This window comes from Hydra viridissima, unplaced genomic scaffold (genome assembly GCF_058129835.1).
Source record: "Hydra viridissima isolate aposymbiotic clone 2 unplaced genomic scaffold, HvirCarnegie_v1 scaffold_3, whole genome shotgun sequence".
Classification (NCBI taxonomy): domain Eukaryota; kingdom Metazoa; phylum Cnidaria; class Hydrozoa; order Anthoathecata; family Hydridae; genus Hydra; species Hydra viridissima.
In genome coordinates this window covers 18,330,197-18,355,455 of record NW_028324302.1, presented here as the reverse complement: position 1 = coordinate 18,355,455, position 25,259 = coordinate 18,330,197, and the positions used below count along the sequence as shown (strand labels likewise).

The 25,259-nt window shown below is 28.9% G+C and overlaps 3 protein-coding genes across 8 annotated transcripts; 2 read left to right on the top strand and 1 right to left on the bottom strand.

Annotated features, from left to right (window-relative positions):
* Positions 1–242: 242 nt before the first annotated feature.
* LOC145199921 (uncharacterized) lies at positions 243–5,426 on the top strand. Of its 3 annotated transcripts, none has more exons than XM_090082579.1 (2): positions 243–680; positions 3,835–5,426. In XM_090082579.1, the coding sequence occupies exon 2, from the start codon at positions 4,040–4,042 to the stop codon at positions 5,228–5,230; it is 1,191 nt and encodes a 396-aa protein (XP_089938705.1). In that variant the 5' UTR covers positions 243–680; positions 3,835–4,039; the 3' UTR covers positions 5,231–5,426. The 3 variants fall into 3 exon arrangements, with proteins under 3 accessions (XP_089938705.1, XP_079930517.2, XP_079930518.2); XM_080074391.2 differs by lacking the exon at positions 243–680 and adding an exon at positions 2,010–2,175; XM_080074392.2 differs by lacking the exon at positions 243–680 and adding an exon at positions 2,160–2,328.
* A 2,673-nt stretch (positions 5,427–8,099) lies between these two features.
* On the bottom strand, positions 8,100–24,790 carry LOC145202391 (uncharacterized). 4 transcript variants are annotated; one of them, XR_016450512.1, is made up of 20 exons: positions 24,255–24,421; positions 24,008–24,105; positions 17,467–17,555; positions 16,615–16,692; positions 16,393–16,480; positions 16,092–16,289; positions 15,753–15,870; positions 15,128–15,227; positions 15,009–15,049; positions 14,184–14,291; positions 13,990–14,101; positions 13,668–13,772; positions 13,527–13,571; positions 13,388–13,439; positions 10,216–12,227; positions 9,965–10,013; positions 9,760–9,784; positions 9,463–9,638; positions 8,732–9,190; positions 8,100–8,569 (listed from the first exon to the last, which is right to left on the bottom strand). XR_016450512.1 is itself a non-coding variant. In XM_090081067.1 (19 exons), the coding sequence occupies exons 1-19, from the start codon at positions 24,636–24,638 to the stop codon at positions 9,051–9,053; spliced, it is 3,675 nt and encodes a 1,224-aa protein (XP_089937193.1). In that variant the 5' UTR covers positions 24,639–24,790; the 3' UTR covers positions 8,100–9,050. The 4 variants fall into 4 exon arrangements, 3 of the variants coding, with proteins under 3 accessions (XP_089937193.1, XP_089937194.1, XP_089937196.1); XM_090081067.1 differs by lacking the exon at positions 24,255–24,421 and adding an exon at positions 24,598–24,790 and having other exon boundaries at positions 8,100–9,190; XM_090081068.1 differs by having other exon boundaries at positions 8,100–9,190.
* LOC149891277 (uncharacterized) lies at positions 18,832–20,986 on the top strand. The gene has a single exon (XM_090081071.1). It carries the CDS (start codon positions 18,832–18,834, stop codon positions 20,812–20,814), a length of 1,983 nt encoding a protein of 660 aa, XP_089937197.1. The 3' UTR covers positions 20,815–20,986.
* Positions 24,791–25,259: the final 469 nt, after the last annotated feature.

Below are 25,259 nucleotides of genomic sequence, written 5' to 3'. Positions count from 1 at the left end.
GTGTGCGAAATATCGTTGACGCGTTGTGCATATTTATTATAAACTTAAAGGTTAAAGGTAGTATAGAGTTGTTGAACAAAATTATGCTTTGTATGATTTTTTATATGCCATATTGACCTTTCTTGTTTTCACGAGTTTTATGTTTTATATGATTTTTTTATATCTTATGTGATTTCTTACGATTTATATGATTTTTTTATGGTTTACATGATTTTAATTACTTTTTTAAAGAAAAGATTTTTTAAACTTGTTTCTAATTTTTGATAGAAAAAAAAAACAAAAACAACAACAACAACAACAACAACAACAACTGAGAACAGTTTTTTCTTTAGGAGGTCTAGGCAAGTGTTTGGGGAACCACGGTCCGCAGGGCGTCTTTACCCCCTCACTGGCTTAAATTATTTTCCAAAAAAACCTTCTTGAACTCCATAACTTCTGGTTCTGTTTTCCTAAAACTTGGTGCGATTACAATAGTTCTTGCGATCGTAAAAAAAGCCAAGTTACTTCCATCAATATCCACTTTGCAAAATTTAACAAAGATTACCAAAAGAATTAATATCTTATGACTGTGAATTTTAAAAACGATATTTTATACCATTGAATCGTTTAGTTGTATTTTTATTGGTAAAAGCTTAATTTCCGTCTCTTACGACTCTCAGACGGAACAAAGAATTGAAAAGGTATGTACTAAATTTTTTACCAGAATGGACAACAGTTCGTCTAAGTTTAATTGATGTCGTATTAATATTTTTGTTACGTCATTTAACAAAATGTCTATATTATTGCGTCAGGTGTTTTGCTTAAAGTAATCGAACTCGATATTTTCGGCCTCCTTTCGTGTAAAAAAAATTAATTGTTGACAAGTGCTACAAACAATTATCTTTCATAAATACGGACATTCTGCAATTATTTTAAAATTAACACTCTTTTTAAAGCTGTCTGGGGATTAATAATGGCATTTAGCACTTACTTGTTAAAGCGTGATAAGACGATTTGTCAAACGCTGGAAATTGGTAATACACCAATGACAAAACGTTTTGTTAAAAATTTTATGAAGCATACGGCGTAAGACAATCAAACTGGAGTTACATTGAACTTTAAAACAACTTAATGTTTGTTTTTTTTTATTTTTTGGATCGAACTTCAAAATAACTTAATTTTTTTTTTATTTTTACAAATAATAAGGTTAAAAAAAATGCTTTTAGTGTGACTAATAACACTAAAAGGTCAAACAATTGTTTTACCATTTTAGTGCGATTAACGACATTAAAGGTCAAACAATTGTTTTACCATTTTATTTTAGTATGCACAAATTTGTTTCTGAAATTGTGAGTTATAGTTAAAAATCATACTCTGTAGTTATTATTTTAAATTAAATGACGAAAAAAATTTTGATTATCGCGTTTCTATGATCTTTACAAGCGATTTACTTTAGATTTACTATGGAAACTGCAAACAAACCTTTTTTTTGCTTTCTAAAAAAACATGCATTTTAATTAAATGCTTTCTTAATAAGTGAATTGTTTTGTCATTCTGAACTGTTATTTACTTTATTTGTTGCAGAACGGCGATTGAGCATTGACTTTTTATTATTAATCGGTAGCTCTATTGTAAGATTTTTTGCTTCAGGGTTCTGTTGTTAATGTGCAAGACAGAAGAGAAAATACGTTAACAACTTTTCTTAATATGTTAAGTTGCTAAAAATTCCTCACAATTCTTTGTCTTAGTTTTAATTCTCAGCTTACACCGTTTTTTGAGATAAAAATAAACCTCTTCATCTGCTGGTATTTCTTTTTTTTTTTTTTTTAGTAAAACAATCGAAAAATGATGCATTTTAAGCTTGAATTCAGATCGCACAGGGATTTTTTTCAGCGCCTTGTGTTTAAAATAAAATAAAATCCTAAAATGCAAAGCGAAAATGAGGGGCGTCCAGAGACCAACAAACTTATCAACTCTTATTTCTATCGGATTTACATTCCTTTTTTTTTTTTTTTTTTTTCAACATCCGTTTAATTCTCCGCGTTACTATAGTTTCGATCGTTATTAAAGTGTTTAAACCTCAAAAAAATCCGGAACACTCTTTATGACGTCATTAAAAAATTTTATTTGAAGGAAAGAAAAAATAGAGAAAAATAAGCAGATGAGAATGGCAAAAAAATATTCGGTATTGTATTGGTAAGTTGAAATGTTTCTTCTTTTAAATTTACTTAGCTTGTGATGTATTTGTATATAGTGCTTAGTTATTTATGCCAAAAAAAAAACGTTTATCTTGCTCATGACAAGCCATGACACTGCAAAAATGCCATTGCTCTGCTAACACTCCATCAGGTATATATTTTTACATTATAAACCTCCAACGGGTTAAGGTTTTTTTTTCAGAATGTTATTTAATTTCCACATTACAGCAACTCAATTAAATCGAGGACCGTGTGATATATTCTAAGTTCGTATTATCGTTATTTTGATAAGATAAATAGCATATAAGATTAAAAATGTCTGTGAAATCAATAAAAACATATCTGGCTAATAACTATGATGTAAATTAATTCGATAAAAAAAATATTTGATGAAAAAAACAACACTATCTTATATCTATAACATCGTTTGAAGTTACGCACGGCGCCTAATTGAAATAGCGTTTACAAAATATGGATCGGCAGGAAAAGTCTTTTGGAGGCAAATAATAGCCAGTGTAAAACACTTTATATTTACTAAAGCCGACAAGTTACCACGAAGAGAGTTTTAAACCGATTGTCCGAATTTCTGTTCCCAGGGTTTTTTTTAATACACTAAGTATAACAGCTTTAAAAAGAGTTTTTGGTATTACGCAATAAAGTATGTTTTCTAATGTCCCAGGAGATTTAGCAAGAGTGTTAATCTTTGGCTACAGTTTACTTTCGAAAGCTCGTGTTTTTTATTTATATAGACACGGTTTGTTTACTGTCATTGAGTTTATGTTATTTTTCACGTTTCTTTTGATTTATCCTTTTGTGGTGTCGATGCGAAGAGAAGAAAAAAATGAAGGAAGCTGTTTTTCAATTGTTTTTTGATTAAAAAACTTAAAAAGATTAAGAATATAGTGAAGAACGTGCAAATAAAAACGTAGTTTTTATCTGGCAAACGATCCGTTTATATTGTCCGACCGAGTTATTCTAATGCTTTAGAAGATTTATTTCAAACAGCAAAAAAATTGTTATGTTTAAACTTTTTATTGAGAAAAAAAGTTCATTTGAATCAAATATCTTTCTGCGTGTCAGTTCCGTTTTAATTTAATTGGTCTTTTAAAAAAATAGTCGCTCTTTTGCTTTCGGAACATTTTTTGTGGTGACGTTTTATCAAATAATGATTTTTTTTTCTTTAGACCAAGGATTCGCATGCCAGAGAAATTAAAAATATAAATTTTTGGAAAGCACACAAACGATATTGTGCGTGCTATCTGTGACAATTTTTTTTTTCCGTAATGCTCTTATCATTTTGAAAATACTTCTACGACCCTCATTGGTTAATACAATCGACCAATGAATTCTTCATACATCTGCCAAATTTTGTTCAAAAAATTCTTGAAGTCATCTTCCCAAACAAATTAAATATCAGAATTGCCAAAATAATCTCTTAAAAGTCGCTGTGCTATATCTAGGTTATAGAAGTTTAGAGAACGTGTCGACATGCTATTCACAGTGAAGAAAGTCTTTAATTTATACCAGAATTGTTACGTTACTGTTTTTACGCAAATATTCATTGATCACACGTTCTAACTTGTCTTAAAAATAAAATAAGTTTAAAAACGATTTTATAGTATTATTTCCATTAGCTGACTGATAATCTTGTTTTTAGCAACCATACGAGAAATGCTGCAGTTTAATTTAATGGTTCAGTACAAACACCATTCCGATTAGAAGCCAATGGAAGTAAAATATATTCGACGATAACTTGCAGTACATCTGTTGGTGTTGCAAAGTTTTTTTAGAACACAGCAGATGATAATACATGACTTGATTGCTCTAGCTAAAAAAAGAGTTTATGACGTAAGGATATAATAATGTATAAAAGGCAAGAAGATATTGAAAAAGACGAACTTATGTGGGTAAAAGCGGGTGGGCCGGGAGAGAAACCAACAATAATACGGCAAGTTCGATCAGAATCGTCTTCTTGCAGTTCCCGTGATAATTCAGGAGATTCTTCAAATGGCATTAAACAAAATGCTCTACTAAACATAGGTGCTAGTTTGACGTCTCGCGTTCCCAGTAACGATTCAATGCACAATTTCGAGCAATTAGGGAAAACGTCCAGTGATGATTCTCGTGTGATTGTTGTAAATGTTGCTGAATCAACCTACCCTTTTTCAATTGACAAAGAAAAAGTAAAGCGGTGGAAGATTTCCCAAGGCATTTGTGCAACAAGTAGAGATGCTAAAGTTGCTCTTGTAAGTAATGATAAAAACAACCTTGTAGATAATGAAACAAAAAGCTCTGTATATAGCTTCAAAAATATTTGTGTAAATAATAACAAAGAAGGAAGTCAGAATTCAATTTGTAAGTTAAAAAGCAAATCTAAAAGTCAACCCGTTAATCTGGTGCCCCATTTCTCTCCTTTGACTGAAATTAAACGATCTGCTAGTGAAGATTCCCCAAAAAGAAGTAATTTGCTAGATCATGAGAGCAGTAAGAAAAACGGTGACGAAGGGTATACAACATTACTAAAAGATTCTATAAACGCAAATATATCTGATTCAATGCGTTCAAAAACACTTCCTAGTTCTTGGCGGCCTGCATATTTAAAGGAACAACATAGTGACTTTTCAAAGTTTTCGAAACGCATGGCATCAGAACAAGAGACTTTTGTTCAATGCTCCAAAGTTCGAACAGAAGAGACAAATTCACAAATTGATATAAAACGGAAAGAAAAGCGTAAAAGGTTTAGACATCATTTCGAAAATGCAATTGAAATAGGAACGTGCTTTGTTTGCTTGCGGTCTGCTGTTTATCATATTCAAGATGAAGATGATACAGACAGCTTAGTAGATCACCCATGCAAGTGTGAATCTTGTAGTTCGAATAGCTGTAGTAGATGGGGCATGATTACTTTAATGGTATGTTTTCTTCCGTTTCTGATATTTTATCCTCCAATAAAAGCTTGTCTTACTATTCATGACTTGCGAATTCAGCGAAGGAAAAGGGATAAAAAGAGAAAAGAATCAATGAAAAAATTGGTCAGCACTTCTAACAGCTGATGACACAACAAGTGAATCAAAACATCTTCATGAGTGTTTTTTAGTAAAAATTTAAAAGCTTTTTGTAGGAAGAAAAAATATCAAGTCCGAATGTTTACCAAATGACTGAATGAAAAAGAATGAAAAACATGGTAACAAAGAAATTATTTATATTTTAGCATTTAACTATTTATTAAATATACATTTATTCGTCTCACTGTTTTTCATGATAAAGGATTTTTAAAAAAAAATTTTTTTGTTTCTAAAATTCTGGGCTTATTAGATTTTTTACAAAAAATCTTGGTTGAGGCTTCTGTTAGGTTTGGTTGGTTGGCTTCGGTTAGTTTTTCGAGTCTTTACAAAGATATTTTATAGCAAGTTTATCGAACGTTCTTTTAACAGTCGTTTTAACACAAATCAAAGCGCAAAAATACTTATAGTACACATAATTATTTAGGAATAGTATAGAATAAAATCACATTTTAACGTCACTTCTATAATATTATCAACAATTTGAAATTAGAAATTAAATTTCTATGCCAAGAAAAGGTTAATACTACATAATGCTACGAAAATAAATGCTGCAATTGATAAATTTCTCAAATAAAATTAGTTGAAAACTTCGAGTCACGTAGAGAAACTGTATGTATTTAGTAATTTAAAAATTGAACTTCAGATAACAATTGTAAAAGAAACTGCATCAAGCATTTAGTAAGAAATAAGCAGCGACGTATGAAGACGTGAGAAAATGTCGGAGTGTAAAAAATACTTCAAAATCATTAAGATTTGTTACTAACACTTCATCCCTAACATTACTCACATCTGGGAACACCACTAGACGAAAACATTTCGTATCAATATTACCTTCTCTTTAGAATGGGTTTATTATAACTTATTGATTATTACAATGATAAAAAAATAGGGCATAACTCCTTTCTTCCTGATAGTAACTATGTCATTATGAAAATCTAGTAGTTTTGCTCAACCTTGCAAGTAGTAACTAAAGAAACGTGGGACAGGATATATAGTTTCAAATGTAAATGCAATGACTTGTTGAAAGGGTCTGGTGGTTTATTTTAAGATAGATTGGCTGTTGGTAAGTAATAAACACCAGCAAAGACACGAAGTACTATAGGACTAAAGAAAATCAAGACTTATTTATGCTTAATTTGGTGGCGATTTTTTTCTCAATCAACATACCAAGACATTTCAGCTAAAAATTTAAATTCTTCTTTAACAAATATTTTTAGAAAATTTGTTAAAACCGCAATTTAATCTGATTTTTTTGGTTAATTTACTTTTTTTCAGAACTTCATATCTTACATACGAAATGTTTTTTTTTACAATCATGTTGTGTTTGGAATAATCTCTAATGACATAGCATTCTAATAATTATAAGTAAGATGATAAAGCTTCAAGAGAACAAGGATAATGAGGCAGTAGCTTGAAAAAAAACAAGGATAACAAGGATGAGGTAGTAGCTTGAAAAAAAAAAAGATTTACTCTAAATGGAATATTTTTTACAAGGAATTATGTTCATAAATATTAAAGAATGTTTAACATTGTATGGAAAATTTTCATTCTTCAATGAAGATTTGCATTGATTTTTTTGGATATCTACTTTACAGGCAGTAGAGTTTCTAAGATCTACATGTGCAAAAAGATTAGGACAAAATCTTTAAGATCAGGAGATAAGTCTTCTTAAAATCACTGTACAACTTTTTGAAAGGTTTCCAGCACTTTAACAATGTCCCAAATATTTCTTCAAGGAGGTATATTTTTCCCAGGAACATTTAGGTTTATTCCTTTCCACTCTTTGCAGACCTTGATAAATCAATTCGATAGATACATCTTAATTTGTGGACAAAATAATAGTAGTAATTAGTAGAATAGTTATGATAATAAATTTATTTAAATCGAAATATAAATCGATTATATTAGATATAACATATTGATGAAATGCGAGTTAAAATTATTGCTGAGAACTATTGGCGATTTCCTGATATTTATATTACCATTTATTAAAGACAAGAATAATATTATTAAGTTAATGAAACATATGTAGCAATCGAATAAGTTTGTTTTATGAACAGAAGAACGTGCTGCTGTTGTAACTTCCCGTTATGATAAAAAAAATTTAATTGTTTCTGCCAGTACAGTACGGAAGCGGTTTGTAAAAGGAAAATTATTGTCCAAAAGCCCAAGAAAGTTTCCCTTTTAACGAATGTGGTAGCAAGAATTCGTTTTATAAAAGTACATGAAGATTGGCCCACTTCAAAATTGCCTAATATTTTATAATCTGATTTGGGTTTGTAATCTCATGCTGTATTTAAAATCCCGGGATTTCAGGAATACATTTACCTATTCCCGGGATCCCGGGATTTTTAAATACCAGTTCTTGAAAAATTTTAACATACTATCTTAGTAAAATTTAAAAAAAATTAATAACACATTCAAAATGTTTCGAAAAAACTATTTATTAAATTACAAGGAAATTCTTTGGTTTTTTAAAATTATACATACTTAATTATTAAATTATAAAGAGTTCGTTGTTTTTGTAGATATACTTATGTAATTATTTTTGATTATTTTTAAAACATGTTTTAAGGGAGCAGAGCGCATCCAAAATTTCTAAATATTTAAGTTTGCTTTTCTTGTTATGGCATAGAGCCTATCAGTAAAAGCTATAGAATATTGTGCAGAGTGTTCGAAACAACATTCATATTGTAAAAAAAAAAAGCAAAAATTGAAATTTTCTTTTATTTAGTTTACCATCTCACATTAGAAGAAGAAAAAAAAAGTATTGTGAACAAAATAATAGTAGTATGATCGTTAAGTTCGATTATACTACTATTATTTTGTTCACAACTGCAAGTAGTTTAAAATACAATTTTCACCTTTCACTTTGAGAAAATTTTTTTTTTTTCAATATCAAGGATGAGTTCGCCTACAATTCCTTTTAGATAGAGTTCTGGAATGTTTATAGAGCAGAGATTTGTGCTTGTTAGGAAAAAAAATAGCAAAGATGTCTTGCGAACCCTGGTTTTCTTGAACTCTTTAGCACGATTTGTTCTATCACAGATTTTCTGGTTATAGACAATTAAGATCAGTCTTGGAACCTGGGTCTGGACCAGTTACCCAAGGTAGAGTTTTCCTCGTTTCCAATTCAATCCAGCTTCTATATTTCTTTTTCCTGCTTCAATTCGAATGAATTTTGCAGTCCTTTAATTTTGCCAAGCCTTTAGTTTTTAAAGTTTTCTTCGTCAGGTGTGACAAAGAGTTTAAACCAATCGTTATGACTCTTCATTTCCTTGACTTTTATCTTAAACAATAATTAGATGACGATTATTCTTTTGAGTGCTAAAAGTATTTTAATGTGAAATAAAATCTCTTTGAATTTTTGAGGTTTTATAATCCAATCAAACCGGTTCTTTTCAGTCCGGTCCGGTCCAGAACATCGTCCTTTTTTAAAATAAGAACGTGACGGTGTTAACAACCTGTGGCAAAAAATAAACTGCTTACCATGAACATTTTCTTTCAGAACTGTTTTTCCTTTGAACATTTTCGTGAAATATTTCAACTATTTTTAATCAAAATTGTTTGTTTAACACTATGATATTCTTTACAAATATGAAATCTTTACTAATATGAAATCAAAACTGCATGGTTTTAAGTATCTAAAAAAATAATATTAGTATAACTCAAAATTTACAGCAGAAATTTTAAAAAATTTAAATAAAATATATAAAAAGATTTTTCCTCATTTAAATAATTACAACAAAAGAAATTTCATATTTATACAATTGAAAAAATAAAAAAAAAAAAAAAAGCATTTATAGGGCTATTGCTCTTCCTCCAACTTCTTAAGATTTTTGGAAAAGCGTCTCGAATTCCTCTTCATTTTAATGAATGGAAAATGTCGATCTGATTTTTCTCTCATCTCGACAGAAGTAGCTCCACCATTTTCGTTAAGATGCTCCTCTAAACCAAAAAAAAAAAACCCTTGAAAAAAAAAAAAACGACTCAAGAGTAGAATCATAAAAATGTTCACTCTTTCATTATTTTGCTAAAATTGCCGCCACAAATCCTTCGTGTGGCATTTAATGGCTTTCGTGTGGCCTTCAATAAAATTAATTTAACTAGCAGAATAAGAGTTGTTTCAATAAATGTCACGTGTAATAAGTGTCACGTGTAATAAATGTTACGTGTAATAAATGTTACGTGTAAGTTGTTTAAATAATTTTACGTGATACCTGTAAGTTCTTTATGAACTGTCGCACCTAACTTTTTCATGTCTAAAGGATGATTCTCTAATGATGCTGGATCTTCAAAACTTAGATCTGAATTGGTAAGTGGCGATACTGGATAAATGCTCGAGTATCTATTTTCTTGAGATAACCAGTCGGCAACTAAACCCGATTTCGTCGCACTAAAAAAAAATTGCATGTTACGTAAAAAAAAACAGTGCCATGTTGACACAAACCTTGTAAGCAAAATGTAGTCATAACAACAATAATCATTCTGAAAGAAGCGAAGATAGTCCGACAGACCTTCCTGGCGTGCTTGAGATGCTGTCTAAATTAAAATTTTTTTTTCGTATATAACTTACAACGATATTTTTTATCAAATCACTTTAAAGTTATTCTTGCATACAAAAATTAAGTATGATTTTTATTTTGGGTTTTAACTCAAAACTCGACAAAAAAAGAAAAAAGAAAAAAAAAAAAAAAGAATTTTAACACTGAAAATACTTACGCGAAGAACTTTTTCTAATTTTAAACTTTTTTAAAAGTCTTTTGAGACTCTAAAGTTAAATTCAAATAAAAAATGAAAGAAAAAAACAGCAAATAAGTAAACAATATTAATAGAACCCTTAATTTTTTTATTTGATTTAAAATTTTTAAATTCACTCAAATAAACATGTTACAATACTTTAGCATGATTATAATTATTTAAAATGATATAAAACTAAAGCAATAATTACAAAAAAAATAAATCAAGCTTACTCCTTTGCGAGATATCTTGCTTCCTGAAGTTGAAGGTGTACCAACCGTAGAAGCATCAAAGTCTTTGCACATCGATGACAACAAGGCTTCAAGGCGCGTTTTTTCTAACTTAACTAACATTAACTCTTTCCGTAACTCATCATTTTCAAGCTCAATTGCTGATAGAGATTTGTTATTTGTATTTCCGTTCTGTGGAGTAAAATCAGTAAAGGTATCTTTGAGCAAAGAACTATCCTGATTAGAATTTCTAATTAAATCCTTAACAGGTCCATGATCAGAGTCTGAATCACTGCTTTCATCTGAATTTAAAGTCATATTTTCCAACTCGTATTTTAATTTTCTAAAAAGTGCTTGAAAATCTTCTTTTTTTTTGAGGTCAGGATTATGGTTATGATCATCATCTTTTTGTTTGAGATCAGATTTTTTGTCACCAAATTCATTTTTTTGTTCGAGATCAGGATTTTTGTCATCAGATTCATTTTTTTGTATAAGGTCACAATTTTTCTCATTAGATTCATTTAAAATATTTGATTCTTTTAGATTTTCAGTTGACTGCGTTAAGGAAGAATGAGATGTTTCTTCTGTTGAAACTATTGTTTTTGTTTCAACTGAATTCGAAGAGACATCAGATTTCATTAAATCGTTATTATTTTTTAACTCATCTTCTACAAATTTTAACAAGTCATCACAAGATTCCCACTCAGATCTTCGATTAAATTTTTGTATAGGTTCAGATGTAACTGTTGTATTCGTATGATTTATTGACAAAACATTTTCTCTGTAATGAACTGCAGACCTTGAGGGAACAGTATTTTCATCTGCAACAATGTTTATTAGATCATTTAACACCATTGCACTGTCAATAAAATAAGGCATTTCTTCTGAAAGGTATCCAAGATATATAATGTATTTTTCTAAATCATCTAAGTTATCAGGTGGGGAGCAGCTAAAAAGCAAATCAAATTTCCCTATATCTATATTAGTAATGTCAGTTATACTATGAAGATAACTTAGTTGAGGTATAGAACCTCCAATCTTTAAGATATTTTGAAGGAACTCGCCCACTGATCTTAACTCTATATTGTTAGGAGAGTAAGTGTAGTCAATTGCCTCAATATTATCAATATCATTAAACTGGTTTTTTGTATCGCCTACACTACTTGAGCTCTCTGTTTGAGTACCAATATCTGAAGATTCAACTTTAAAATAAAGAACATTTCCTTGAAGTAACTTTGAGGAATCGGTCAAAATTTGATGACACTCACAAAGCGTATTGGATAATATTGGTTGGGTGCCTTCATTTTGTTTTTTATTATTTTGTAAGCAATTATCAAAACCGTCACTTAGGATAGCAGTTGTGTGAACAATATTATCAATTTGTTTTGAGTTCCCCCTGATTTCATTTGTACTACAGCTGTCTAAATTCTCATTACTTGAATTCTTGTTAATAGCCAAACAAGTATTTTGTTCAACATTATCAAAATATCTAAGTTTTTTGTTTATTTCAAAACCAAGAGTTGTAAACTTCTCAGATGATACTTCTCTAGAAATCAGATCCTCTTGAAAATCACCATCTTTATCTTTTTTCAACAAACAATTTGTATTTAACTCATAGAAATGTTTAGCTGATTCTATTACTTTTTCTTTCAAACCACCTTGATGTGTGTTTCCATCTGCAAAATCCAGGGTACTATTAAAACCATGTGTGTCTTCATTAAGATGTTCTGAGGTTTCAAACTCTTTGCTCAAGTAATAAGAGGAATCACTGTTATTATCATTTAAATATTGGGCAGGGAAACTTTCAGACTTTCCTTCAAAGTCAGAGAGCATATCTAAATCATAACTATTGTTTCTCATATCAAAGCTAGTTTGAGTTTCAACACTGTTAAATTGTTTTTTCGCTAAATTGATTTGGTTCAATATCTCCTCAACTGGCTTCTTTCCATCAGAATTTTGTTGAAGTAAAAGCTTCAATGCCTGCATATCAAACTTTTCTTTTTCGTATGCATCCTCTAAAAAAAAAAAATTTATAAATACTTTGTTTAGAGTAAATTTTAGAATAAACGTTATTTAAACAAAAAAATTTCTTAACATAAAACTCTTTAGAAACATACTTTGGTATGCATTAGGGTTGTCTACACACATATAAAAAAAAAATTAATTTGAAGCTAGAAACCTGGACAACCTTTTGGTTTGTTAGGCTTATCAATGTTATCATTTAGGCAAAATTTCAGCTCAACAAGATGATACTCAAGGAATTTTTCTTTTTGCTATATGTTTTTAAATTGAACGCAAAGCAATTGAACTCTCAATTATACAGCACAGATGCCACTGTGTGTTACGTGAACAAAGCATGTTTTTTTGAGTAATTTCTATTGAAAACTACTTAAATATACTAGTAAGAGTACACTAAGAGTTTACTGTTTTTAAAATTTCAGCAAACATTGTCCATGACCAGAAATATTCAATATTTAGCTTGTTATTTACTTTTTGTAACATTCTCTACATTAGAGACAGCATTTTGATTTACTTATCACAGAGAGCTTGTCATAGACCAGGGTCAGGTCTATAGTTTTGTCTGAAAAGTACCACAAATGACTTTCTATGACCTACTGGTAGTGATGCTTTTTTCATGATCAACTGATTCATTTCTTTCCAGTTTAATCCACAGCAACAGATCTTGTACTGGAACCAAGCAAGTGGAGCTTTTGCCCAAGCCTCACTAAAATGAAGAGTAAGCAACAGAGTTTTGGTATGGAAAGTATTATGTGGTCACTGGATTGGTAATTTTTTCTGATACCCATTTACATTTCCGATACCAATACAGAATTGTCATTGGTCTCGGTAGGTCGGATTTTTCCAATACCAACTTTGAAGTATAGTCTGCAAGAGGAATAGTTGAAAATCAAAGTGTTGTTCACCAACATAAGTTATACCGATATCAACAGCTAACAGGACTAAAATGTAATACATTATGTCATTTAGCACAGCTTTCTAGTTGAAATAAAGAGCTGAAATTTTATCTGAGTAAAACTATAGATAGGTTTAACAATCTGGGAGGATGCCCTGACCTCTAGCTCTAACTAAATTTTTATGAACCACCCTAGTATATATAAAAATTCCATTTTAGGTTCAAGGCAACCAATTAAGCAAACCAATTAAATCTACAAACCCAGTTTAATCAACTTTTGCTGGAGGTGTTCTGCCAAGGCCTTGTAGTCAACCTAATTGTAAACAGAGCAAAGTAATCTCTATAAAAAAAAAAACTTCTTTATCTTGAATGTTTTATTCTAAATTATTGCAACAAAAACCTTTCTTTTCTTGCTGTAGGTATCCAAATTATAATCTGTCCCTTCCTAAAAATGCAAAATCATAACTATAAATTTATGTTTTGAATATCTCTATATCATAAAGTATTGTAACAATCCAGTCATTCTAACAAAAATTCTTACATTAGATGTTGATCCACTGAACTTAACTACATTCATTGCTCGCTGTCCAAAATTCAAAGAAAACTTTGTTTCTTTAGTGTTCGACAGTGATGGTGAGATGCAAATCTGGAAATCAACATGAAAAGTTATCTTTACAAAAAACACTTTGTATGAGAAGTTTTTCAAAAATGAATTTCTTCCTAGAGTATCTTCTTTGCAGGTCTTCATCTTGTATTTTGATCTCAGTTATTGAACTGAAATCCTAAAAACCTAAATTTCCAAAGCTTTTCATACACAATAAAAAAACATAATATAACAAATTTCATTATAAATAATAACATACCATTATTGCAGCTTTGCTATTTCCTGCAAGACTTTCTTGCAAAATTCGTGTTAAAGGAGCATTTCGAAAAGGCACATAACCATTTTGAGAGGCTAACGCATGAATGACATTCCTTAAAAGTTAAATCTGTGCCATAAACAAATGATAGAAGATTTTTACATTTAAAATACCTTATAAAACTTTATAATACATACCCTAATTCTAAAAGTGATGTGTTGATAAACTTAACTTCAGACATTCTTCTGCTAGAACAGGTCTCTAGATCAGCTTTCCTCATTCTTTCTGAACCAGCTAGATCACACCTTTAGGGTATAGCAATAATAAACTTAGTGTAAGTAATGGAGTTTTTTACACATTCTAAGAAGATGGTAAACAATATTCTTAAATCAGCTTCATGATTGGATTTTTAGATGTGGTTTTAAAAATGTCCAGATATGTCCTATTTAAGATTAGTTGTGAAATGTAATGTCAGTGTGGTGCAATGTAATGTCAGTATGGTGCATATACAGTTTATTCTAAATTAAATAAAGATTTCTTAAAGATATCTAAATTTGCCACTAAAAGCTCTTCTACAAAATAAATTTAAAAGATATCTAATGAAGATAAACAGAGCAGCTAAAATAAGGATTTCCAAATGTTAACATTGATTTTCAAAATGTTAAAATACCACAGCAGAAAAAAATTTTAAAACTATAATTGAAAACTATAATTGAAAGCTATAATTTTTATTTTCTCGTTTGAATCTTGAGCTTAAAAAAAATAACTTAAAGTGTTGGCTCGTAATAAGTCGTTTCTACCCAATACCTGAAATTGTCTATAAATTGCTTATAAGTAGAAAACTTGCTTTATCAATTATACAGTATCCCATTCTTTTAGAAGCTGCAAACAACTTCTAATAACTTAAAACTAATCATCACCCAAAAAAAATCTTGTATAAAATGACTTTTCATTTTTGTTTGAAGTTTCTAACTTTGTGTAATTTACAGTAATGAAACTTTTAGATCAAAACTATTGCTTACATGAACAGTTTAGTTTTTATGATATTTGCTTCACCATTTTCCTGAAACAAAGATAAAATATTTTTAATAAATAAGATGACAAAATATTCTAACAAAATTACATTTATTTGCAAGCTCACCAGTTTCTCTATCTTGGTTTGACTGGAGACTTTCTTTTTCTTTGAGCTGTAATTAATTTTTGACTGCTTCTTAATTGTTATCATACACACTGCATGTGATCTAAATGAAATTCATTTATTGTTGCAATGAAACATGAAACTTTATACATGATAAACATAAAACTTAAATGTACTTATTATCAAAATTTAATTTCAAGAGCTACATTAAGATGTTAAAATCACTTTAATCGGAAATTTAATTTTAACAAAAGTTCTAGCTCTCAGTTACCTCAAGGAGATTTAAAATTTAAATAAATTTGTCAATTTCAAAATTTTTACCGCAAACATTTAGCTTTGGTTTAAACTTATATAAAACTTAAAAACAAAAACAAAAAAATGATACCTTAAGCACTAAAAATAAGATACTTTTACATTAAATTATAATAGTAAATGCATGATTGAAAATTGTGTCTATAATCTTTTGTGAGTTACAACAAACATTATTTGTACTTTTCATCTATATATATCTATTTGCTTTTTTCTTCTGTTGGCTTTACTTTTTTTCATCAACATCTTATTTAAAACAGATTATGAGTGACTATTGAAAAAATCAATTTACACATCAATGAATATTCTGTTTATTTACCGTGAACAATGTATTGATCCTTGATCCAAAATAAGCTTTGTTTTTCCTATATCCAATAAGTTAATAGCTTCTTCTGTGTTCTTTATCACTGTCTCTGATAAACCCTCAACTACAATACCTATAGAAAAAAATAATCATAAACTGTAAATACTTTATGTTACATTTTAACATTTAGCAATTCTTAAAACAAAAATAAAAAATTTTATTAAATATGATCAAAATTAAATACAGTAAAATGCTAATTTAGGAATACTTGAAACTTACTTAAGATATTTATGACTGACAAATGATTGACACTTAACAAAATGAGAATAAGTAAAATAAAACAAAATTATTTACCCTCTTTAGGATGTTCTCTCAATGAAAGAGGACCATTTTCACTATTGAAAAGCAAATCATAGATGCGATCTTGATAGATTTGCAAGTATGATAGGCTTAAACAATAATCATACTCAGTGCAGCCTTCAAGAAATTCAAATAGTTTGCTTACGGTTGTAGGTATCATTCCATCCTGAGAGAGCATTGAGTAGGTTTTTCCTTGAAAATATCAATAAAAAAGGTTTAAATTCTAACAAAAAAACTTTTCACAAATTATCTTGATGACTTCAAAAAATAGCTTTTATAACTTTTTAAAATTTACCAGTGCATGTCTGTCCATAAACAATGAAACTGACATTGTAACCACTAACAATAGATGATACCAATGGGCCACATAAACTTGTTGTTACCTATCATTAGAAATATGTAAACTAACACATATACATACTTATGTATGTGTATATAAATACTTGCACACACACAGACAGACACAGACACAGACACACACACACACACACTTTATATTAAAATAATTGAGTCTTACATCTTTATTTAAAGAGTGAGGTGGAAAGACTTTGTCAAATTTGTATTTTACTTCTTTACTACCATCTTGTAATGTTATCTGTTAAATAAGATATAGAAATAATATATTAAGTAGTCACATCAAGATATATGCACACACAAACACACACACACACACACACACACACACACACACACACAAACACACACATTGAAAATATAGGGAAGAATGAGAACTTTGTTAGTACTTAAAATTTCATACCAGTGTACTGGCAATCTTCAGCCAAAATACATAATCATAATACATAATAAATAAAAAAAAAAAAAAGATTATGCATTGGCATGAAGATTGTCAATATGCCAATATGAAATTTTAAGTACCAAAAATATTGTCAAAACTGATTAAATCTCTATTTGGTAGTTAGGAAGGTAAAAAAACCATACATAGTTAGAAACCATGATCATTTTTACCTTTGTTTTTGAAAAAATACAATTTTCCCATTTTAGTTCGTTTTTACCACTTCGGTGGTTTTACCCTATTAGTTTTATAAATTTTTTTTTTTATCTATTTTTGAAGAATATAGTGTAATAGAACTAATCATTTAACATATTTGAAATAAAATAAAAATTGACACAATCTTGAATTTTTAGCTTGAAAATATGCTGTCAAATTTTTTTTTTGAGGACCCTGTGTGTCTATATATATATATATACATATATATATACATATATATATATATATATATATATATATATATATATATATATATATATATATATATATATATATATATATATATATATACACACACATGCATAAATATAAACACAATATAATAGAAAGACAGTTAATATATGAAACATATAAACATACCTCATTTTTGCTAGGAAATTTAAGAACACTTGGTTCATTTTCAGAAAATATTGGACATGCTCTTATATAAACTTGGACACGTGATATATCTGAAATGTAAAATAACATAAAGCAAATGATTCTTAATGAAGCATTATTATCACATTTTTATAATTATTATTATTATTATTATAACTATCATTATTATTATAAGAAAAATTTAAATAGGATTTAAATAAAGGCTATAGCTAATAATAGGCTTGTATACTGTTATGTACAAATTCTAGTAAAAATTAGTGGTTATGGTGATTGTTTTTACAATTGCTTTTTAAATATTTAAATTTTTATCTTTATATTGTCTTTAAATAACTATTACTTAACTATTATTTTTACAATAATTTTTTGTTAACAATAGAATTTTTGATAATATAATTTAACAGTGTAATTTATATAATTTCTTCAAATAATTTTTAACTAAATAGAACTTGAGTCGTTTGCAAAGTCTATTCTTGTCAAAATGGTCTCCTTCAAGAATCTGTATGTAATATTCACCTTTATAATTTAGGACCACATTTGCTTAATTAACGTCGTTAACCGTTTTTTCTGCCATTTTTATTGTTATAAATATCTTAAAAGTTTCCAAGTCCTTTTATTCCTTAGCAATATTTGTAGTCGGAGAGAATGAAGTAGACCATTGATAGTCTTCGCAGCAGGGGCGAGATAGACCATAGCGAACCTTTTTTTTCCATTTGAGAACTTTTTCCATTTGCCCGTTTTATCTGATCCAAGGCGATACTTATTACAGGCCTTCCCGTCGCGAATCCGTATTTTTGACTGGGGGCGGACAATGTTACGGAAAGTTTAGTCTTAAAACGTCGATTTGAGAGCAGTTGATAGTCACAAAATGGTTAAAAAGTGCTGTATTCCTGGATGTAGAGGAAACTATGACACTTAAATAAAGTACGAGTTTATAGGCTTCCCTCGAATGAAGAAGAACGAAATCGTTGGATAAATTCAATTCCAAGAAGTAATTTTCCAAATAAGCCAGATACTGTTGTCTGTGAAAGACATTTTCCAGAAAATTTTTTAAAAGCTCGTGTCAATGGGAAAGATAGACCAATCGAACCTCCTTCAATTTTTCCTAATATTCCATCAAGTATTATACCAACTCAACCTTTAAAACCAAGGTCCACTACTAAAGTGTTGTCTTCTATCAGAAATGAAAAGTGTGATGAGTTGTCACAATATTTAAAAAGTGATTTGTTTACATTCATTTCTTTATGTGAAGATATTAAAAATCATAAATTTGTTTGTCCTGTAACAACTTTTGTTGTAAATGAAGTTTTGCACATCCAATCAAATTCCTTTTATGTTAACTGTATACCTATGTTTGCTGTTCATATCTCAAGCAATTTTAAATTTGAAAGTTTTCATGCTGGTGTTCGTTGCTTTATTTCTTCATTATCTAAAAACCATATTACCACTCTTGATTGTTGGTCAAGAGTGGAAGAAACAATTCGCTATCTGAACAACATTGAAGTTGATCATCAAAGATTGATATTACAAGATCATATTGCATCTATGAATGCATCAGAAGTAGGTAAAAAAATTTATAGTATAGAAACAATCATCAGATCGTATTCTTATTTTTCAACATCTCGAAGTCTATACAATCAGTTAAGAAAAGATTTTAAACTTCCGAGTGTAAAAACACTGACAAAAATTACATCTAGGACAAAGAATGTTTCAGATATTAGTTTTATCAGCACTGTATTTTCAAATATAGAGGAGAATCAGAGAAATTGTATAATACTGGTAGATGAGGTTTATGTAAAGTCTCTTCTTCTCTACCATGGTGGTTCTCTATTTGGAAAAGCTGAAAATAATCCTGAGTTGTTAGCAAATACTGTTTTGGGTATCATGGCTAAATGTTTAAAAGGTGGACCATCTTTTTTGTGCAAAATGATACCTGTCTGTCATTTGGATGCTTCTTTTTTGTTTGAGCAAGTATGCTATGTTATTAATTCAATCAAGTCTAGCAATGGAAAAGTTATTTCAGTTATTTGTGATGGAAATCGAACAAATCAAGCTTTTTTTAATTTATTTGAGAGAGTTGAAGAAAAACCTTGGTTAACAAAATGTGGGATTTTTCTACTTTTTGATTATGTTCATCTACTAAAAAGTATCAGAAATAACTGGATAACAGAAAAAACACAGGAATTGCATTTTGAAAAAAATCAAAATATGACTGCTAAATGGAGTGACCTTAAATGTTTATTTGATTTTGAGAAAGATCAGCTAATTAAATTATCTAGACTAAATTTTGTAGCTATACATCCAAAACCTATTGAAAGACAAAATGTTTCACACTGTTTAAAAGTGTTTTGTGATGAAACTATAGCTGCTCTCAAAACTTATTCAAAAGTTATCCACCCTTGTAATATGAATGAAACCATTTGTTTTTTAGAAAAAGTTACTAAATTCTGGAAAATAGTTAGTGTAAAAGAAATTTATGGCGACACTCGATTTTTAGATTCTCGTAAAAGAGTTATTTCGGAAGAACTAGACATGAATTTGCAATATTTACTTGATTTCGGGGATATGGCTCTTAAAATAAGTGGTAAACAAGGGTGTAGAATAAAATCCTTAACTAGAGATACAGGTACTTCAATTTGGCATACTTGTTATGGGTTAGTAGAGATGTGTAAATATTTGTTAAAAAACAATTTCATTTATGTTATGTTAGGAGAGTTCTCAACAGATTATATTGAAAAAGCATTCAGTAAGTTTAGACAAGGTTCAGGCGGAACATATTTTATAACTGTTCAAAATGTTGTTGAAAAATTAAACATTGAAAAAGCTAAACTGTTATTGGAATTAAAAGTTGATGTTTCAGATTACACTACTGATATTGAGCATTTATGTCAAAAATGTGGCTATTTTAGAAGTGAAGAATCTTGTGATATAATTAATCAATTGCCTGAACTAGAAGCATCTTTGCCACTGAGTACAAAAATGGCTCTGTTTTATATTGCAGGCTATGTTACAAGAAAAGATGATGTCAGTGAAAATGAATTGTTGACTGACACTGCATTTTATTTTCAGTTGTATGGAGACTACACAAAAACTATGGACAGAGGTGGATTGAGGGTACCTCTGGATTGCTGTGTTCAGTGGGTTTTTTTTTGTTACATTATTTTTGAAATTGAGAAAAAAATGACATGCAGAAAGTCGTTGTGCAATATATTTATGATGATATCAGATATTTATAACTTAAACATGCTAAAGAAACATGGTGTTATATTGTCAAACATATTTCTTAAAAATTATTGTTTATTTCACCTAAATCCTCTAAAGAACCTGCATTAAAGGTTTTAAAATTATCTGTAAAACATTAAAAAGTATTGCTATGTACATTTTTCATAACAATTTCTAATATTTGATGATTATTTTAATAGCTTTTTTTGCATTATTTTAAAGGTTGTTTATTTTTCTTTTGTGATTTCGTTTTTAAATAAAACTCATTCATTATTCTGAAAAATGTTGTTTTTCATTACTTCTTGTTTTATTAAAAATTTATGACATTTAATAAAACTGCATTAGACACTTTGTGCATTGGAACAGTTCCTTTTAAATTTAATAAATTAACTGAAAATAATGTAGCTCGCATATTTTTTCAGCCATTTTTTATATTTTCCGTAAGATTGTCCGCCCCCAGTTAAAAATACGGATTCGCGACGGGAAGGCCTGTAATAAGTATCGCCACGATCTGATCAAATATTTTCGTGACCCCGTATATAGAGATATGTGCCCATAATTATGAAAGTGGTCTAAGTCAAAATTAAAAAAAAAAAGAAAAGAATTTATCACTTATTTCACACGACATGATTTTAAACTAAGTATATTCAATGTAATTTTTACGAAATCGTCAAAAATGAACCTTTAAAAAGTAGTTGTAATTACAACATTATACGGAATTTTTTAAATTTATTCAAATGCGAATCATTAAATATCTCGAAACAAGAAATATATGACTTAGACCACTTTCATAATTATGGGCACATATAAACTAGTAATCCGAATGAAATTAAACGTAACAGATAATCAGAAAAAGGAAATTGAAGTCAATTCTTGGGCAGAATAAACTGGCTTTAGAGTAAAAGAAACAAAAAAGTGAAAGGTTGATCAATTATGTTTCTTTTGCATTTATTTAATGCTAAGTCAAAAAAATCTTTAAAAAAGTGTTCAACTTTTCAAAAACATAATTTGATGGCAAAATAATATAACATAATTTAAATAATTTAACATATTTAAATTCATCCACTTATAAGAGCCACGCTTGCATATAATAAGGTTTGGGTGTCGAAATTTTGTTATTTATACAACTAATTATTTTAATGGATCGTAAAACACAGCATTTAAAATGTGGCAATATTTTTTGGCTTTTCGATAGATTATGCTGAAGGTAAAAACGATTTGCTTATCGCCAGAAATATGGCTTTTTTTACTTTCTTGAAGTTAAAGAATTTTTAATAATGGAAGTGAGTACATTCGTTGACAGTAACAAATTTCTCAAACCATAGTTTTTCTGTATTTGAAGATTTTTTCCTTTTGGTTTATTGTAATACATTGCATGCTTGGTACTAAAGAACGTCATTTTAGTCTGAATGGCTAATTACTCTCAGCAGCCAAACTTTCATTACAAATAAATTGTTACACGTGCTTACAATTAACAAAATAGAATCATAATGCCTAAGACAATTTGTAATCTTTCTTCTTGTTGTTGACTCAACCTCGAAAAATTTGCTGCACTTTTCTTTCTGTTTAAATTGAGTCTGTTATCCATTACAGAAAAGTATTTTCTTTCTGATTATTGATAAAAGTACAAAACGAAAGTCTTAATCTTTTTAAAAGGAATATCAGGCCTAGTCTATGTCCAGGGTAACACAAGCCAAATGATTTCGGGTATTCTTGCCAAATACAACCCGGTTTCCATTACTTATAGGCCACGTTCTAGACATTATAGAAATTTCGCTTCTATTTGTGTGTTGGTTAAAATATGAGGCATTACAGGTAGGATTAAAGCATGAAATATCTTTTTTTACAACAAAAACTTTTTTAAAAACTTTTTAGTCTCGAGAAGTCAACCATTCATTGAATCACTTAATCTTCTACTAGCCTAATTTGTCAACAAAAAATTATCAAAATATATATTTTGAAAAAGAAATTAGTGAGCATTTTAATTATATTAATAGTCATCAACACCAAGATTTTATTTAACAATTTTCCCTTAGATTAAAGCAGGCTTTTCTTTATTGAATTAATAAGAAGCGTACAAGACAAACAATATTAGAAAAGTTTCAAAAAGACTATAAAAATGAGAGGAAAAAATAATGTTATCTAGATGTATTAATACTTTAATAAATTATAACAAAGAATAGAATACTGTATTATTTTTTACCATAACACAAGAACCACCATTAAAATAGAACCACAATGATGCGAGAAACATTAAATGAGAGCCATTATACGAGAAAAAATTGAGCTCAAACTCATACCACGATACTTTTCCATTTTACTTAGCTCAAACAAAATGAATGCCAAAAAAAAAAAACCTTCCGCCAAAATATTTGCTTTTAGTTGGACTTTAATTTCAAATCTTACTCATCATAGTTTTAAACAGGAAAAAAAATTACAAAAAAAACTTATTTTATTTAGAGATTTTAAGAATTTTAAGTACCTATGTGCATTATGTTTACAGATACCCACCTGCCTAAGAACCTCCTTATTTATTTCAAAATTTGTAATGCAATTCAAGAAAAGGAGTATTAGCATCAAAAATAATCAAGAATAATTTTATGTAAATATATCAGAATATAATGTTACTACTTTCATAAGAAGCAAATTAAAATTTACATTTATTAAGAAACCTAAAATTTACTTTCTGGCAAAATTCATTCTCTTTTCTAAAAATCTTTTCATTCAGGAACTTGGTTGAAATGTGCTTGCTTAAATAAAATAAGAATTCTTGCTGCCACTTTAATAAATTCAATTACGACTTAAAAATTTATAAGGAAATGTTTAAATAAGAATAAAATATAGTAAAATAATAAGAATAATGTATAGTAAAATAATAAGAATAAAATGTAGTAAAATAATAAGAACAAAATATAGTAAAATAATAAGAACAAAATATAGTAAAATAATAAAATAAAAAAAAAAAAAGTTTAAAAATAAAACATAATTTTAAAGCGCTTTTTGTTTTGATTATTGGAACTCTGAACTAATGGAGATTTGAAAATCTCATTCTTGGTCAAAAACCTTCGTTTCTTTTAAACAGTCAAGATTTCTCTTAGTAACCTCTTGAAATTTATGGCTATAAGCATTATATATGTGTGTGTGTGTGTGTGTGTGTGTGTGTGTGTGTGTGTGTGTGTGTGTGTGTGTGTGTGTGTGTGTGTGTGTGTGTGTGTGTGTGTGTGTGTGTGTGTTATACGAGTGCGTATGTCTATTATACGTGTAGATAAATGAAAATATAACAATTCAAAACAAGTAACTTTACCTTTCATTCCTCGTTTTGATTCAATACGCTTTTCGTTCGTCATTACTTCGTTTGTCAAAATTTTTTTTTCGACGTTACCAACACATATTGGATTGCTTCTAAAATGTAAAAAAAAAAAAAAAAAAAAAAATAATAACAATGCAAAGAGATCTCCTAATCCGCGATTTAAAAAGTTCCTTTGCTACCATGGTGTAATTAAATCAATTGAATCATTTTTATATGACGGTAGGCAAAATATTATTTAAACCTTGCATTCTTTCCTTTATCATCGGTGCTACCGAATTATAGACGATCGTTCAAGTTATATACAGATCTCGTCTTTATAATCGTAGCTGTGACGTTTTATTGCAATTAAACTACTTATTATTTACGTTTTTGTTAATTAACGACGGAAATTAACGGGGATTAAATTATTCTGGGAGTAATAAATCGTCTGTTTTTATTCAAATACATGGCAACTCGCAACGTCATGGCACATTTTCGACAAATAAATCTATCTTGGAAAATTCCGCAAATCTAACTTAATAATAGTATCAAAAACTCCGCAAATGTATCTTAATAACAATATCAAAAAGTAATAAAAACCGTACTTTTTCACTTTTTCTGAAAATCCATTGGTTTTGTATTTCATTATGAATTTTTTCACAAAAAAGAAGGAAAGAAACGAACTACATATCAACTCTTTATCTTTCTGTTTGCAACTTTATTTCAGCTGTTAAGAATGACATTTGTTTTATCAGCGTCCGTTTTATAAGTTAGGGATAAACACGGACAGAAATATTTGTGTTTGTTTTTACGTCATGTAATAAAAAGTCTGTTCGACGGATTAAAGACAACTGATAAAAAATTTTCGCAAACTGTTGTTAATCTATACTTTAATAACGATGGCTGTTTTGTATTCCAAAAAAATCTCTCCTACAACTAGATATGAAAGTTTCTTCAACAAATCTTATATTGATCTACTGTAAGATGCATTTCACTGTAAATAAACCTTTTACTACCAAGAAAAAAATGTCGTTTCGACTGATTCTATTTTAATAAAATCATATCAGTTGTAGATTGATTCATAACCTTTCAATTGCATATCAAAAGATGATTGCATGTCATCTCTATTGCATGTCATCTCGGTTACATATCGTAATGTTATATATTTTCTCAATTGGTTTAAAACGTTGAAGCTTTTCTCCAAATAATATTTAGTTCTTCTTTTAAGCTACTGAGAGAACTATTTTGGACCCTCAAAAAATATTTG